Source organism: Calidris pugnax, unplaced genomic scaffold, assembly GCF_001431845.1.
Source record: "Calidris pugnax isolate Ruff unplaced genomic scaffold, ASM143184v1 scaffold209, whole genome shotgun sequence".
NCBI lineage: Eukaryota > Metazoa > Chordata > Aves > Charadriiformes > Scolopacidae > Calidris > Calidris pugnax.
This window is the reverse complement of record NW_015090978.1, coordinates 886,394-904,601: the sequence shown is the minus strand read 5'-3', so window position 1 is coordinate 904,601 and position 18,208 is coordinate 886,394. Positions and strand designations below refer to the sequence as shown.

The window sequence follows — 18,208 nt, the reverse complement described above, 5'->3', positions numbered from 1 at the left end:
AGTTTTTAAATAATAATAAAATTCATATTTCTCATCCTGTAAGTAGTGATCCTTCAAATGATAAAATGGAATAAAATAACTTATCAGGCTAATAAATGTTTTTTAAAAGTGATTTACCTTTTATTTTACTCAATACTTTTATTTACTAGAAAGAAAACTCACTGAAGTAGTTTCTTTTTAAGCCCTACAGCAACATGACTGCCATTTTCTTCACTAGTCATGGAAGAGATTCACTTAGAAATTAAAAAGTAAAATTAACTTTGAAAATGAATGTGTCCATTTTATGGACTGTCATATCACCAAAAATAGTAAATAAAAAATTTAGTTCAAATACGTAGTCAAAAAATAAACACAAAATCCTTAATACTCAAAATTTGAGTTTTATTTAATAATGTAACACACATATACCAGTTCAAAAAAAATCACCAGTTACAAAAATTTAGTCAACACAATCTTCGTGATCTTTAAGTCTTAAGGCACCCTCCAGCGTTTGAAGAAGAAACTACACTTCCAGCAATTGAGCAAATATTTGAAGAACAGTGTGAGCGAGCAAGTCTTCCTGTCAAGACAAAAGCTCCCTGATCCATTTAAAATAATTGCATATGATCATGCATCACTGATATGACAAAGCCATGATGTTAAAAAAAGAAAATTACTTTTCATGGATTTGTATTGGATTTATGAAGGTGTCATTTGCTTTGCTAGTGGAGAGGAATCTCTTGAAGCACACTAAATTTGAAAAATAAAGTAGAGTTGTGCAAAGTATTACAAAAGATTTCCTACAAAGTCTAGTATTGATAAGTGATAACTCCTCACAAAATATGATCTCTATGTTTATACAGGTTGTTTAAAACTTTAAGGAGCCCAGATGAATTGTTCACTTAATGGGAGATACGACCATGGCATGGAGGAGGAAAAACAATGCACCCAGAGGCAAAGCCAGATACAATATAAAAAAACATTTTATAATTAATGCCATAAAAACCAGGAAAGCCACTTGTATATAGCCAAGTCCATGGAAGTTGACTGATTTTATGTAGTAAAAAATATTTTTGCATTGGTATCTTTGTTCATTCTAAAAGTAATAAATCCTAGGACATTTTCAGCACTCGACAATCAAATACAGAAACATTTGTGTCTACAGGACAGTAACTTTAAAATTACTGAAATAGAAGGAAGGCTGGAAATCAAAATCTCTTCCAGCATTTAACACCTTGACACTGTGCCATGTTCGTACTTCCACAATCAAACAGAGCATTACGTACAATTTAAGTGGTAACAAGATAACATGCTTTGAAATATATGTTAAGTAACTACAAAATGGTTAGGTCTTGATTAAGGAAAACATCTTTACTTAGAAAAGCTCCTTTTTTATGTACATGTTCAGAACTTAAAGTGTATAAATTCACTGAATTAGTGCTTCAAATATCTTTGCTCATTAGGGATGGATGTAAGAATGCATGTATACTGCTAAACTAGGTCTTCACACTCCTGGGTTCACCCTTACAGACCTATGTGGAAAACTCCTAGGGCAACACAGGGATTTTCATCCTGTACAATCAGGCTAGTTACTTAATAATTGATTCAGTTTCATACTCTTTGAGAGTTCTCCCCCCACGCACTCAGAACCTTGTCTCTTATTTACTATAGAATTTAGTTACGTTAGCTACAGTTGGAGAACTAAAAATTGATTACCTTGTGATTTAGTAAGAAAGTGACATTTGGTCAGTGCTAAATTTTGGTTCAGAATTAAGAGCTCTGTCCAGGAAAACAGCTGATGTCACTTTTCTCTAGTATAACTTAAGAGATCTTTTTAGAAACTGAAAGAAATTATTGACAACATTGACCCAAACTTTTAGAATGACTGTTAAAAATATTACAAATAAACCTAGCCAAGGTGATGCAAAAAGAGGTAGAGAACATTTCAGAAGAAAGTACACAAGATAAATATATTTACACATATAAACATACGAGTATAAAAACATTTTAAAACAACCATTATCCCCATAAAACTTACAACTGTGCTTAACTTCACATGTTGCAAATACATGAACTTCAAAAAAGAGCTAAGAGTGTGCAAAACTAAGCATGACCTTATATGTTTTACAAAAAAGTTCAGGTTTACAAAAATGACTTGTTCAAATTTTGGCTCTTTTTAACAACTTCTTGCATGCTTCTATTTAGTGATGTTCCTTTTTGCAATAGCTTCTCTGATTTGACGATCAAGTTCACTTACAATATGGTCTTCATGATTATATACTCCTGTTCTCAACAAGGTATCCCTCTCTTCTATCAAACGAGAGAGATAATCATCCATGTTCTCATTTAATTTTCTAGAATTGAGACTATCCACTCCACCAGGAGAATTATCTCTAACATCTTGCAATTGCTTTCTCTCTTCTTCTTGTTGCTTCAGTCTGATGTTGATAAAATGGAAAGAGTCAGACAATAAGGCATATTAAAAACCGCTCTAATTATTTCATATTAAGTCTTCAGGTTATTTATATACTGAAGTACTTAGTAGAATAAAGAAATCTATAAAAGGTAACAAATTATCCTCTCTCTAACAAAAGACAACTATAAGTAAAAAAAAAGTAATACTTCAATGCTAACAATACCTCTTCTACATGTATACATAACTACAATATTTGCTACCAAGGCTCCTATTTTGATAATGCAAATGGCACTCAAATTAAAGAGGTTCAACATACAGAACATACGACTGCAGAGAGTTTTTGGAGGACGACATTAGGCAGATTTTAAATTTTCATACATTCAAAATGCAAATAGTACATGCCTCTTTCTTTTATTAATGCAGCAGTTACCCTTAGAACTGACTGTTTAAAATAGAAAAAAAAACCTGATGCTGTACAACTATGACCATAACATAAAAAACACAGTTCAGTGGCTTTAAGCACAGATTTCCTATACTGCAGTACTGTTGCATTTTATAAATGTGCCATCTTTACTAAAGGGACAATAAACTGTGCTCTTTCACTAGTCTGACAGTCCAATAATCTTGATTTAACCAAACCTTCTCCTATTTTGAGGCAGACAGCAAGAAAAGAGAAGGGAGGGGAAAAATAAAAAGGAATCTTACAAATGCTTTTATACCTGTTAAGTTCATTTCTAATATCCTCCAGCTCTTGTCGGTCTGTTTTCCCCAGCTCTTTTTCTTCTGCTGCCAAATAGCGTAGCCTCATGTGCTCCAGCTCTTGTTGCTGCTTTTTAAGGTGAGCCATTGCATTTTCTTGTTCACGCTAATGTGGGAAGAGATGAAGACATAACTCAGTCAACTACGTGATTACATGTTAAAGTACTAATTATAGTGACATTAGCAAAACAACAGGAATGAAGTAATGACAATTAAGTCTCCAGCAGTATAAGAAATGAAGGAGTTAAACGGATTGACTTAGCTGTTGATATCTAAAATACACTAAGACCAGGACTATCCCAATTGCAGCAAACCTGCTCAGGCTTGATCAGCTGAAGCTCAGTCACAGATATCTTCTCATTAACAAAAGAGGAAAAATGTTATGAACCTTTTTACAAACTCTAGCTTAACCTGGTAAACATAAAACTTATGCTTGTGGAACTGATCAAGATACTGAGATTTATTCATCCACTACACATCCACTACTTTTTTGAGAAATAAAGAACAGGAAAATGCTAAATAGCTGTGGGAAACTTCCATCATCAGCCCCATAGTGCCTAGTGTCAAAGCTTCAAGAACCACTTTTTGAAATTGCAATTCGTAGTTAAAAATGAGCCTTGAAAACAGAACTCTGGTGAGGTTTCCTTTTACATTTGTCTAGTTCTAGGCAAAACCTTAGCTAACTTACTCTGTGGATTTAATCCAATTAATCTGTCTGTTCTAAAAGTTTCCTTGGTTTGGGTACTTCTTTTTGTGATTTTGTTTTTTTAAGGTCTATACAGACACTGTAACAAAACTAGGGTTTTAGTCCACTACCACTTTGTGACATGAAAAGTGTCTTAATGGGAAGCATGGTCCTCTGTCCACTTGTTTTCCTACCAGTCATCTTCTACATGACCTTGTGCAATAACTCAATACAGTCAGTCTTACACTCCAAATGAGACAGAAAACCTGAGGTAAAAATGGCATTTCTTCCTGTAGTTCAAAAATAAGGCAGGAGGTTACACAAACATCCTGGATCCAGACATATTGTGAAGTGCAAGGTAACCTTTGTAATTCTGACATTGCTTTCATCTGTTTGTTAACACAATCAGTTTTATATTACAGGAGTAAAAAAAGATAATTTTGTTTGATATGTGTGAGTGTATTCATTATACAGTCAACCTAATAGTATTTGAAATAATAGTCGGGCAGTTTCCCAAATCTCAGATGGGATTTTAGTACTTAGGGATCTTAAGTACTCCTTATTGATCATCGATAAGTGATAAGAAAATCTGAATTTCACAAGGATTTGGTATAAACAAAGACTCTAATTGTTGATATGAGCAGGCAATGGAATAGAGAAGTACTTGACAAGAAATCATAGCATGTATGTAATCCCAAAATACTTTATTTTTATACTGAATTCAACACACCAGCCAGGCAAATTAGTGAGACAGGCCAGAAGACCCTGAAAAACAACTTGTTAAAGGGATAAATATTAAGAACCAAACCAGAAGCAGGAATCCTGCCAAAAAGTCTACAGCTGATAGATGACTGAAGCATAAGAAAAGCACTTGGGGAAGATAAAGCCATAGTCCTTCCTTCCCCATCTCTCGATTTTTTTCATTGCAGTTCATTGCAGAAGAACATTCCCATGTGAAAGGCACCCATTTTTATGTGGGACAGGTTTGAAGAACACAGACTGAAGCAGAATGTTTTAGGACAGGAATCTACAAATACATATAACAAATATTAACAAGTCACTACAGCCAGCTGATATTTGTCCAAGAGTTTTCAAGAGTTCTAAGGAAATTGAAATACAAGGTCTCAAGACTTAACTGGATGTGCAATCTGTCACTAAAATTGGTGTTGACACCACAGGAATAACTATTTCTCCATTCTATTTTAGTCTTTCTTTAAAGAGAGGCCTAAGGAATATCCAGAAACTAACAGTAGGACTTACTTCAACAAATTGGTTGAAATCATAACTAAAACCAAAACTAACAGGACATATGGATACAGCTAGAATAATGAATCTGGCTTTTGTATGAAAGTCACACTTCCAACTACTCTTAAAAAAACCTTTAAAAAACAATAAAACACCGCACCAAAGAAACCATCTACAACCAATCACAACACGAAGATGTTCTGGAAAAGTCCTCGGGTTATTCAGGGTTTAGAAGACCAGAAAAAAGATAGCAATTGATTCATCCATAACAGTAAGAAGGTAACAGTGCGCTCCACCAAGAATCTACTCTTTGATATATTCATAAAAAGAGGAATGCATTCTGGAGAAAACAGTTTGCTGCCAATACAAAACTATTCAGTGGGGAAGAAGTGGATATGGAAGAGTGGGATACTATGGGGACAAAAATACAAATTAGTTTGAAAAGGAAACATGTATTAAGAATACATTCCCTGATGTCTGTTAAACATGACCATAACTAATTGACTAAGTGCAGCTATTCAAAGATAGCTAAGCTGGGTTTCTAGATCTTGTGCACCTACTGCTCGCCTCTGTATGCGCTGGACTGGTATTTCACATCAGCTTGCTAGTTTGGCTTTTTCCACCCAATGAAAAGCACGGACTGAAAGTCAAAACTAGGTAAATTCCAACTAGAGGCATGTGTCAAGTTACTAAAACAGTGGAAATTAATCACTCATGCAATATAGCAGACACATCAGGTGCTTCATCATCACAGAATGTTTTAAATTGAGACAGACATCTGTATTTTAAAAAATGTTACAGATCAAGTAGTACTGTTGAAAGATTTATCAAAGAAGAGACAGAGTGTGCTCTTTGATTGTTTGTTTCATTAATTTTTTTTTAAGAAAATACCAGTGAATATCATAATGGTATTCTCTGGTTTCCAAGTATCTGGATAGGCAACGGCATCCACACAATAAAGCCAGATTTGAGGTATACGATGGGCTACAAGGAAGAATGGAATTATGCTAGCTATTTTGATAGTTGTACTTATCTTGAGTTGTTCGCTTTGCTAACTGCAGGAGGTAAGATAAAATGCTGAGCATGATCTAGTTTCAAATAGGTTGGTATACAACCACTACAACTTAAGTTACAGTACAAGTAAATAAATGGATAGCAAACCTAATTATCTCAATTACTCAAAATCTAGAAGTATGAGGAAAGGCTAATATTTACTTCTTTGAGACTATCACTATCCTTGGTGCTCTCATTCACTCGCCTAAGTTAAATTCTTTTCAAAATAAAGTTATAATAATGCTGTGTCTAAAACAAACAAAAAAAAAGTTATTAGTTGAGATTCATACCCTAAGGCAACATGAGACCTAAAATTTTAAGTGTGTTAAATCTTCCTTGTAAAGTTCTATTCAGCCTCAGGATAGGAGCTGTTGCCCTGTAGATATAGAATAAGTCTAGAAATTTCAAGAATCCAATAATTCAGCTTGGTGACTAGCTACTTTTCCTGAGTAGACAAAACTAAAGAAACTTGCTATGCGTATCCCTGTAGTAGATACAGTACAGCCTGCATATCCAAGTACTGGTTTTAGAATTAATCTGTCTAGTACAATCTGGCTATCTGAAAGTGAAAAGAGTCACAATAAATTCTGCAAGAATGCAATTTACAAGCAAACTGGATCATCCATAGGAAAAAACCCTCATTACTGTGCTGGATGAGGCTGATACCTTCCTCTTACATCATGTCAAAAATCTAAATCTTTTACAGGAGACAGAACTTCTAACTGCCAGTATCTCCTTTTCTAGCCTTTCTATCTATGATGATTTGTAGGTATGATTAGCTTCAGTCCAATGCCCTGTTGCAGATGGTAAGGAAATAATTAACTTTGGAAAAAAAACCCTCCTTGCTCTGCAGTTCAGTATGCTCTAATTGTCCCATTTTAAACTAGGACTAGTGTCATGGGAAGCTGGGGTATTAATGTAAGACTGTCAAATTTGTGTGTCTCAGTAACTCTACAAGATAATATTTTTGAAAGTATGTTGGGCAATCATCACCTGAAAACTAAATACTGGAAAACTAATACAAAACAGAGTAGCACTTATTACCAGCACAGCAAAGACTTTAACACATCAGCAGAAAATTACATCCCTGACTACTAATGAAGCAGATTACAATCAGACATATAACATACACAGTTCATCAAATAGCAGCGACCACACTGAACAGAAGTCTTCTAATCCAGGCCTTCAGTTTGTGTATTATTCAGATCTAGAAGGAAAGATCTTGAAAGTGCTGTGAGAGTTGCAGCTTCAGAAGACAGACATAACTGTGTGCTGGCCATAAGAAGCACATGGGACTACAAGTTTCATGACAAGTTATTACAATACTATTTGAGGCAGGAAAGTTCAGTGATCTAGAGGTTTCTGCTGTTCAGCAACATGCTCACAATGGCAAACAAAAAAAAAAAAAGGCATTTTAAACAAACTGATAGAAAAAGTACATATACTGAAGATTAACAGAACAAAACCCAAAGCTCAATCAGACCAGGAAGACAACAGAATATTCCTAATTCTTTCCTGTTGATTAGAAAGGATCTCTCATTTAATACCTTGGTTTTTTTACGCCCTCACTGAACTAGCTAGTTTCAGACCCATAAGGTTTTTTGGTTAAGAAACATCTTTAGTGATGTTTAATAAAACCAAGAGAAGCACAAAAGAGCAAATGATGCAAAAGCAAATGAGAGATGTAGGAAAAGCAAGGCTCTCCTGAAGAATCTCCTGTTCAGTTCCTGTCCCTTTATGTTTTTCTCTAGGAAAAATGTCTATTAAAAAATTTACAAAAATATAAAATCAGTGTCACTCATGAGAATGGTCACTGCTCAGGATAATATGCCTAGATTTGTAGGGAAGTAAGCTTGAATATAGAGTGCTAAATTCTCCTTTTTCTATATAGCGGAGAAAAACTCTCAGCGGTACATTTTGTCTCCAAGTTAATGTTGGGTAGGACTTCCTTTCAAACAAATGTGACTAGAAATTTCATTTTATTACTAATACAATTTGATGTAAACATGGCAAATATTTGGTATTTCCTTGTTTGGGAGGGGTAAGGGAAAAAGTGAGATGAATTTTAGTCCTGTAACAGTGAAAGTCAAGAATTTCTGTAGCGTTCCATGCCAAGACCTTGAATAATGAGATTTTAACACAATAATATTAAATTTTAAAAAAGAATAATCAGCATTTTCTGAGGCAAGCTTTCCCTTGCATTCAGTTTAAGACAGTTCCACTTGGAAAAAAGATATGAAAGCAAGTGAAAGGGGGTTTGTAGATTAACTTATGATGGATCTTGTGTATAATTTAAGTTACAGCCTTTGTACCCTTCATTTTCAAGTGTCTTTCCCAACATTAGTCTTTGACTCCTTTAGAAGTCTGTCATAACAATTTCTATGGTGCGTAACAGCAAACTTGCTCTATGTACACCATTCATAGCAGAGCAACAGAAACCCATTTCCTAATAACCCATCAATACAAGAAGATGGCAAAGAATTTACAACAGTTATTTGATAAGAAGTGAGGCATACTGATTTTGAGTTAATTATATACAATTCTGTTATATGTTGAGGGACCATAAAAAGACTGCCTTCTGTTACAATGGGACAGAAGGAAGGATTTCTTCTTCATCAATAATGACACTGGTGTCACTTTATCAAAGACATTCAGGTATTTAATCTTTTCCATCACAGTTTAACAATCCATTGGTAATAAGCACTTTTTTTTTAAGCCAGAGAAGGAATCAAATGCGTATTAGTACTGGAAATACAGCACAATTTACTGTGGGATGTTTGAAAATAAAACCCCAGTATTAATAAAATGTTTTAATAGTACTGTAATTGTGTAGCAGTAAAGCCCAGCATTTCTAAACTCACTTGCAACATCTTCCTTTTATTCTGTGTATACTTAAAAAATAAGTTCTAGTTGAATACGAGGTGGTTTTAAGCGTACCTCAGTGCACACACGTTCTTACATACATACTCACATGCTTAAAATTCTCAGTCAAGATTTTCTGATACACTTTATAGGAGCATATTCTCTCTGGAAGTGTAAAGTATGCTGAAATAAGGAACATTTCAGATTTACGCCTGGTCCATTATTGTAGCCAGCCAGGCTGTTTCAAGACTCAGTAAGAACTATTAGAATTTTAATTTTTAAACTTTTAGAATTTTGCAATTTTAAACTTCAGGTAAGGAAATACTCTGGAATCACCAGCTGCAAGGCTGCTTTGTGGATAGAAGACAAGACCCACCAGAAACTCAGAACACTTAGAAATTTAACTTTCGCATCACCACCTAATTACCACCAGCCACTATCCCATAGGTGAGGCAGCCACAGACAAACCAGGAGTATCATGTGCAGATTTTTGCATTAAACTCTTACTGAGTCCAGGTTATATTCTCCTCCATGACTTTCTCGGCACTGCTAGCAGGCTATTTCTTTTGCTCATTTTCTTTCCCTTCCCTGCCTTCATAAACTTATCACCAATACTCCTTTCTCTTACTAATTTGTTATTTTGCCATCCTCCTCTTACATGCCCATAAAAAAAAATAAAATTTAATGCAAACAAGGTCACATACTAATTATCAGATCATTTACTACTTTTCTTCATTAGTTTGTATCTCTAATATAGTGCTTGAGATATGGAATACTGTTTTAGAAGCTTGCATGGTGGTAACTTCAATCATGTTTGGAAACCTACGGCACTACAGGAATATCAGCATTAAATAAAAATTAACCAGTAATGAAAAACCCTCAAAATTTCAATTATAGTCAGGTCATAAAAGAATCCCTGTATGCCGCCAGGTGCTCTAGTTAAGAGGCTCTTCAATCAAGGAAGCACAATCTTTATTTTGCCATAGCTGCCTATAAATCCAAAAGGGAGATGTAAACATACATACACTAGACTAAACAATGGCTAAATAGCAGCCACTATTCACTCTCCCACTCACACATACCATGCAAGTCTGTGGGAAAAACTTACGATTGAAGCTAAGGAACTCAAGTAAAGTTTTCTGAAAATAACCCAGAGCTGACAAGTCAGTAGGAGGGCCTGGATGGTTTCAAGACACAGTTTTTAACCAAGACTTGGACCTCCAACTGTTTTTTTTGTGTGTGCTTTTTTTTTTTTAAACAAAGATTTACATCCCATCCTTGGCTAAATTACTTATAAATTAATCAAATTACTGAGTGGATAAGCAAGACACTGGACAAGACAGAGTGAATGTCAGCCAGCCAATACGGTCTATGTTGTTTAAACAAATGCATCAGTGCTGGTTTTAACAGATCTCTAGGGCGCAAACACATTAAAACACTTAAATATTTCTTCTAGAACACTGCATAATGTATGTATATTTTGAGATTTTGGTTTTCTAGATCATAACAGAGGATACCCACAGCTGAAAAATGACATTTCTGCTAGCTCTGATTTTTGTTTTGATACATTGTTTCTTGCACACTGAATTTAGCATCTAAGATCTCTGTAAGTACATATACAATTTTGTGTGAATTGTTTGATTACTTTAAGAAATAATACTCACATACACAAAAACTATGGGGTCTCATTTGTGTAACATGGAGATCCACCACTCAGCAAAATCTGAAAAACAGTTTTTGAAACACCTGGAAAGCATAAAATCTACCTGGGTGCATAGATACTTAGTTAACTTATTTTGTCTTTCTAAAACTGAACAGGGGTATAATAAATGAAGCCTTAACACAGACTTGCACTAAGTAACAGAGAGGGAAGAAAAGTAAGCTGGATGAAGTCTATTTTCACTCAGCTTTACAAACTGTGTTTAAATTCAACTATCTTCTGTACTTTGTTAAGCACAGGTAAGAATGATCTATGGGTGCTCTCATTTACTTTAGATCTTTTTTCGTTACCACTGTTTAGCATTCAAAATCCTAGACATGGATAATTTTAGAACATTTTCTATTAACAGTCCCATACTTTGCTCAGTTATGTACTGCATATCGCATATTCTGCAAAATATAAAACCATCATAAATGTGTGCTAAGAACTAGTTCCAAAGTAAAAGGAAACTTTTTAATTAAGGAAACATTGACTTTTATGGTTGCAAATCAGAAGAGCATTTTACTAAATGCTTAGCCTGTAGATTATGCTTCTTTAATTCATAAATTGACTGTACTAGGTCACCTTTGAGTAATGGAAATCTCTGTTTAAACATTTTTTTGGCAATGGGCACAAAGCATTAGATCTCATTTCCAAGACTTACCAGCTGGGTTTTGTCATTAACATTTATTAACAATCTAAGATATGGCTTTCAGCGTCTAATCCTCACTACACAAATGTTTTCTATAGTTCTCTAGAGAGCTTTGGTGTGACAAATTACTGGCACAGATTACAGCCCTGTGGCTATTCACCAGAGGCAATGCAAAATTAACATGGTACTAATCCAATTTAAACAAGAAATTGGTCAGACTATGCACAATTGCACAAATCATCTGAACTAAAGCAAATCTAGAATTCCTGAAGCAACAGTTTCCAAATTTATATTTAAAACACAGTAAACGGTTTTTGATCATCTTTGCTTCAACTTTTATTTGGCTCTTAAAGTCACTTAAATCCATTATCAATAGACTAAGTATAAGATGAGGAACAGGAGTATAAAAACCACAAGAAACTCCTCTGAAAAGGGTTTGTTCTGTAGTAGAAACATTTTAGGTAGCATAATTCACTGTACATGCCAACTTATTTTACGATTCAGACTTTCACATATTACTAAATTCAGATTGTCAGGCCTACAGTGATGAAATCTATAATAAGAAAACTGATAGTGATATACACTAGTGTTAATCTGGCAAGCAACAATCTTCTCTATTCTATACAAATTTTTAAATATGTCAGTAAGAAAAAACAGCCTGGACATTTCATGGCTGGTGAAGAAATCTTAATCAGAGAGATAAGATATTATATTCTTCCTTCTACCATCTTGTCAAACATAGAAGTTTCACAAATTAGAGATGAGAATTCATGACTCCTTTTATCACTAAGCAAAGAAGGATCAATTTGAAGACATCAAATAATGTGAATTTTTAATTACTGGTAGTGATTACACAACACACCTACTTTCTTTAAAGAGAAATACAGATTAAGAAAGGTAACTATCAGTTAAGAGAGGATTGTTTTAGCTTCTTACTCTCCAAAAACTGAATACTCTAGTAGTAGGAATGAACTATTACCCTTAAAGAAAAATAACACTTTTTCTCAAGCAGGAAGTAGGTGTGAATACAGGTAATAAAAACTTCTTACTAAACCTGAATTCTGAAGCTTTATGTCTGTGTCAAAGTTTGTTCAGCAACAGGGATTAATGATTTACTAATTTGTTTGCCAAGGCCAATGGAAATACTTGCCATTCTTAAGTATACTGTTTACGTAGTGTTTACTGTGATTCATGCAAGACAGGCGATGACCCAAAATATGTAGAGGCATATGGATTCAGTGAGGATGAAGCTACTACTCCAAGTTTGAAAAAAGTACTTTCAAGTCATGTGTGTTGGACTCTATATATATACTTATATGTATATATACACACACACAAGCTCTGTTAAAACACAGCAGTAAAAAAAGCAGGCCACAGTGTGAGACTGGGATTTCCAAAAGCAGGAGAAAGTTTCATTTCCAGTTTAGACTTTCTGCAAATTTACATCATTTTACAGCATTCAGCAAACCGTAAACCATTGTTTCTAAAAGCTAAGATTCCTTTCTCATCTTTACTCTTCACATTACAATTAAAATACAGCACAATTATGACAAAATATTTTCTCTGCAAGTGCTGGCAAGCATTCATTGGGAATGATATTAATAAAATTTTTTCTTTTTGAATCACGCCTCCTTGCAGAGCTTTGAACTCGGGAAAGACCAAGCCTATGTCAAATTCAAACCAGTTTTGTTGTTCTAATTTTTGTAAAAAGTATAGCTCAGAGTTTTAATTTTGCAAAAATAAAAACTAATAAAATGAGAACTGCCCTTAGTTAAAAGTAATAATAAGTAGCTTCCAATACCACATTGACTTGGTTGTCTCATATAACAAAAGAAAACCTGCATACCTGTTTCAACCTTGCAAGTTCTTTCAAAGCCCTTGTCCATTGTTGTTTGTAGTGCAGCTTTGACTTGGTAGCTGACTCTAACTTTCTTTCAAGTTCAACCTAAAAGCAATTAAAATCATATCAGCTGAAGCAATAACAGCAGTAACAATAACTGAAAGATGTATATATACAAAGGGTCTGGTTTAAGAAGTGTTTATGTAGTGTAACATACAACATCATCTGAAGCTGTTATGTAATATAAGATAAATATTATGGCACATGAACATTTTCTTGTTTAAAATATAGCCTTATTTTTATTGGATAGCTGTCTATACAAAAGGAAAGAGATTAGTTTTTAGCACTAAATCTACTGACGTAACCTTTAAATATAAGATTCTCAAATTAGAAATACCCTCCTCCCTTTTTTTTTCCAAGGTAAGGTTATAAGAACTAATTTAACAGAAACACTAATGGACAAATCTTGCCTTTAAAAGGTGTGTATTTTTTTCTTTCCTACTGCTGATGGAAGATACGTGCTACATTCTTTTCTCTGAAATGGACATCTGTTCAAACCAGCCTTTAAAAATCTATGCATCTAGTGTGAATCTTTGATCTTACTATCTAAATAAATCTTTACAAAATGTTACATGCTAAAAATTCATTGCTTTCTGCGCAAAAAAAAAATTAGTACTAAAAGGCAAATAAAAACAGTTATGAAGCACATAGGACACTGTATCCTGGAAAATGAAGCATTTTTAATTAACAACTTTGACCAGTGATTATTTTCTTTTAATCATACAATAATTACTTGCCATTAAATTTGTGAAGATCTTAAAGCACTAATTTTTTTAATCTAACAAAAATATAAAAACTAAAAAATAATTAAGATAAGAATTTTAAAAGTCTGTAGAGACAAAATCATACTTTGAATTATCTCCTTGCATTATTAGAAGTTATTCAAACATACAGTAACATACAGAAATGCCATATAACTGTGAGAGTATTTTGTGTCAACGAGCCTGCTCCAATTTTTCCAGCCTAGTCAACAATTTGACTCAAGCTTTACAATAATTCTGACCACAAGATGCCCATATCTGTGGTTTTAATTAAGCAGAATATCCTCTACTAAAGGCATGTATGATTTCTAAGAAATCAACATAAGACAGTGATTCCATTTCACTGCTAAGTACACAATCTCTTTTCAGAAATTCTTAATAAAACCCCAATGCAGATAATGGAATACCAGTCAAATTAATCCTCACAAGAAAATCTTCATCTTCATGTAGTGTTATAAACAGAATGCTCCGAGTCCCCAGCATAAACCATGATGGCAGCAATGTAAATATATAGGTTATTTTTTTTTCCTGCCTTAACTTCTAACACTACTGCTTCCTCTATAGAAATAGGACCACTGCTGAACTTAATTGTGTCTGAATATTTAAAGCCTGAATAAATTGTTGGAAAAAGTAAAACAAAATGGACCTAACTGGTTTATCATGCAAGATTATTCTGCATCTTTATTATCATTGTGACAGTTTTTAAAGACCACAAAAAGCCAAGATACCTTTTCTAAAGTGAGAAGATTTATTTCCGATTGCAGCTGGATTTCTGGTTTGCTACTTTGCTGTTCCTTGTATTGCTGAAATTCCTTCTCCAAAATTTTATGCTTATTTTCTGCTTCATAAAGCTACATTAAAGATACCAAAATATAATGCAAGTTAGCAGAAAAATCCATTCACAGCCAAACAAACAGTTTACAGAACTTAAATGACTCCTTAATCCTGGAACAAACATCTTACTGTCCATTATCTGATGTAAAACAGACACCAAACGCTACATATTCATAACATACAGCATAAACATACAGCAATGTTTTAATACGAAGAATTTTAAAGAGGATCTTTGCTCACTACTGGAAAGAAAAAACAAGTCTGCCCTCATACACAAAAGATCAAGATTTATAAACATCACTGTTCACATTTCCAAAACGACTTGCCGAAGAAACACAGAAAACAAAACTGTTTAGATTTACACACATCTTTTAAAGAAAGCCAACAGTGTTATCTACTATATGAAGTTTTATTACTTACTCAATTTCACCAGCATAACTTGTTTAGGAATGTCTGGAAAAGGAAACAACTAATACTTTGTACAGCCAAATAATGATTTAGAAGAAAGGCTGACGTAGAAAGACTTCAGTGACTAATGACTTAATGCTATGTACCTCTGCCCTCACTGTGTACTTCCACAGTTTCATGAAGATTTTGTAAAGAGACAGCTTTGCTTTTCATCTTAAAATGGTAACTTAAAAACTGATGCCAATACACAATTACTCTGCTACAAAGAAGCTAAGCAAGTCAAATATTTAACAGTTTTTCTTCACTGTACCATATCAAAGATATTAAGATTTTTTTTTAATAAGATGTTTTGTAAGAGTAGCTTACATTCTTCTGTTAAACAATATTAAACTATAAATACCTTAATACGCCTGATGGAACTGACACACTCCATCACAGAATATGATCCCAAATGCTGCACTTGTACTTATGTCCAACTAGTTAATACAACTATTTCCACAAATTGTATCCAACAGTTTAGAATACTGGGCAAAAATGCTTCAGATAATTCATTTCTGTTCCAAAGCCTAAAACTTCTTCTGTAAGTACATCAATATTTTAACTCTTTGGATGTCCTAATTGTGTCACCTCTGTTTTTCTTCCAAAATTTCGCTTTTCCAAGCTATTGTTCTTACAGAAGTGATGTAAAAAAGCAGTGATGCTTCCTAAGGAGCCATATAAAAACATAGTTCACTGCAGTTACTTTTCATATATAACTGCAATAGCCAACTTTGACAAAAGATGCTATTGTTTGTCGCCTTTCCATTTGCAGTAATTTTTTTCACATTTTTAATAATTTTTCTGTAATTTTAATAATATTTCCATAATTAAGCAGACACACACACATAACAGTAATGACAAAGACAGTAGCTGTTTTATTTAGTTATGCAAAACAGCAGCTATCCTGAGAACTTATACAGTTTGTTTTATTTCTTGCTTGGTTCTGAAAGCAGTTTCAAAAATAGACACTATCATAAGAGCTCAGGATGTGGACTGTTAGGGAACCGCATAAATCATACAAATGAAGCACAGCTCCCTTATTCAGGAAGTAAGAGTGACGTACTTCAAGGTGGATGCTTCAAGTATCTTCTCTTGCACATAGTGGGGTTTCTAACCAAACAAGTTATACATTTAGGGCACGCTACAATTCAAGTGTGAAAATTGTGTAAGTAATAAGACAAAGCATATTGTGTAGATCTATTACAATTTACTTCAGAACATTCCTTGTTAAAAAAAAAATCTAAACAAAAAACCACACCCAAAAAAGGTAAACAAAAAAAAAAAGAGGCCCATCAGAAGTGGTAGCAACAGGAACTTTCTGCTTGTGCACATTACAAAGGGAACCATTGTACAGTAACATTCCAAAGCAAACAAACAAAATCCCGCTCCACCTCCAGCAGAGCTAAACAAAAAAGGTTGTCTTGTCCAGAATATGGACAAATAGCCACCTCATACTGAAGCATGAGAGAGATTCAAAATAGCAGGAACAGCATACAACAGCCAGGACAAGCAGGAAGGAATGGCCTTCATATAAAGCAAGACAAAACATAGCCGGGCTTTGGTTTGAAAGAGACAGTATGACAGACATCTAAGCAATCAGGAACAGTATGTAGCACAGGCACCAAAGTAGTCTTCATAATTATTAAGCAATGAGCTTAAAATGAACAATCTTTAAACATACAACACATAATTAAATTTTAGAATGCACTGCCACAGGATGTTGCAATGCTAAAAATAGAAATACTTTTTCAAAGGGATAAGGGATCAGATGAGTTCACGAGGAATACTTTCTCCGATGGCTAGTGAATATGAAGTGCTGCCTCTGGCTGAGGGTACAAGTAACTCTTAATGGTATTGCTGGATACACCAAAATTGTATTTTCTTATTGTCCCATTTCTTATTTTCTTGCCCTCTAAATCCAAGCATTGCTGCAACAGAATGCTGAGCTAACTGGATCTTTGATCTGATACAGTACGGCTGTTCTGAATAGGAAATATAAAGTGATTGTGATGGTATTGCAACCTAGCTGATAACAAAGTCAATGGAAGTCAAAAGAACGAATCTGGAAGATGACTCCTAGGTGGTGCCATTTGGCCGCTTGAGCCTGAAGAACTATTGGCTATCTTGTCTGGACACTTACAGCAGTAGCTGCCAACACATCTGCAATGCAGAAGTGACCCACTTATCACTCTGAAGTGGACTGCATTCTGCACTTTGAAACTGCTCATCTCAATTCAATGATTATTCAGTAAAATAGCCAAGCTTACCATCTTCTAGAGTAGCAGCATTTTTTTAATTGGCTATATTCAAAAAGCTCACTGTACTGTGATTAATATTAAACACTGATATTAATGTACTTTTTTCACATCAGCATACGCTAAAGAACCCACAAAATCCCAGTGCAACTCTTCCTAATACATAAATATACCTTTGGCTGCTGCAGTTCCTCAATTAGTCAAAGCTATTGTGGGATTATCACCGTATCAGAAATGCAAAGCACTGAAGCAAATAATTCACCTACATAAACGAAGTATTTTGAAAAACACACATTAACAAGATCTTAACCTACTTAACAACAGATTTGGTGTCTAATATTGCAACTGCTCAAAACCAGCTAGTACTAACTTTCAAAGTTCTACAGTATGCTTAAAGAGTCATGAAAAATAGCTAGACTAGCCTTATTGTTAGTTAAAAAGCTAGCTCCCCCAACAAAAGAATGTGGTGTAAATTTTCTTGGTATAATATATTTTCAGAATAGAATATAACACTAACAAGATAATTTCTCCCCCCTCCCCATAAGGATAATAGAAATACTCTTGTAATGGCAGAATAAAATGAACTGCATAGTCAAACTACCTAGAGGTTTTGCTAGATGTTAATTGCTAACAACTTAAGTTACTGAAATGTATACTGCTG

The 18,208-nt window shown here is 34.2% G+C and overlaps 1 protein-coding gene across 3 annotated transcripts in view; it reads right to left on the bottom strand.

Moving 5' to 3' along the window:
* Window positions 1–384: 384 nt before the first annotated feature.
* The window catches only part of CEP120 (centrosomal protein 120kDa), a 40,014-nt gene continuing 22,190 nt past the window's right edge, over window positions 385–18,208 (bottom strand). For all 3 annotated transcript variants that reach the window (XM_014953445.1, XM_014953446.1, XM_014953447.1), the window contains 4 exons: window positions 14,740–14,862; window positions 13,197–13,295; window positions 3,115–3,260; window positions 385–2,417 (listed from right to left, as the gene is read on the bottom strand). In XM_014953445.1, coding sequence (XP_014808931.1) covers window positions 2,177–2,417; window positions 3,115–3,260; window positions 13,197–13,295; window positions 14,740–14,862 — 609 coding nt within the window. In that variant the 3' untranslated portion in view covers window positions 385–2,176. The remainder of the gene's footprint in view (window positions 2,418–3,114; window positions 3,261–13,196; window positions 13,296–14,739; window positions 14,863–18,208) is intronic.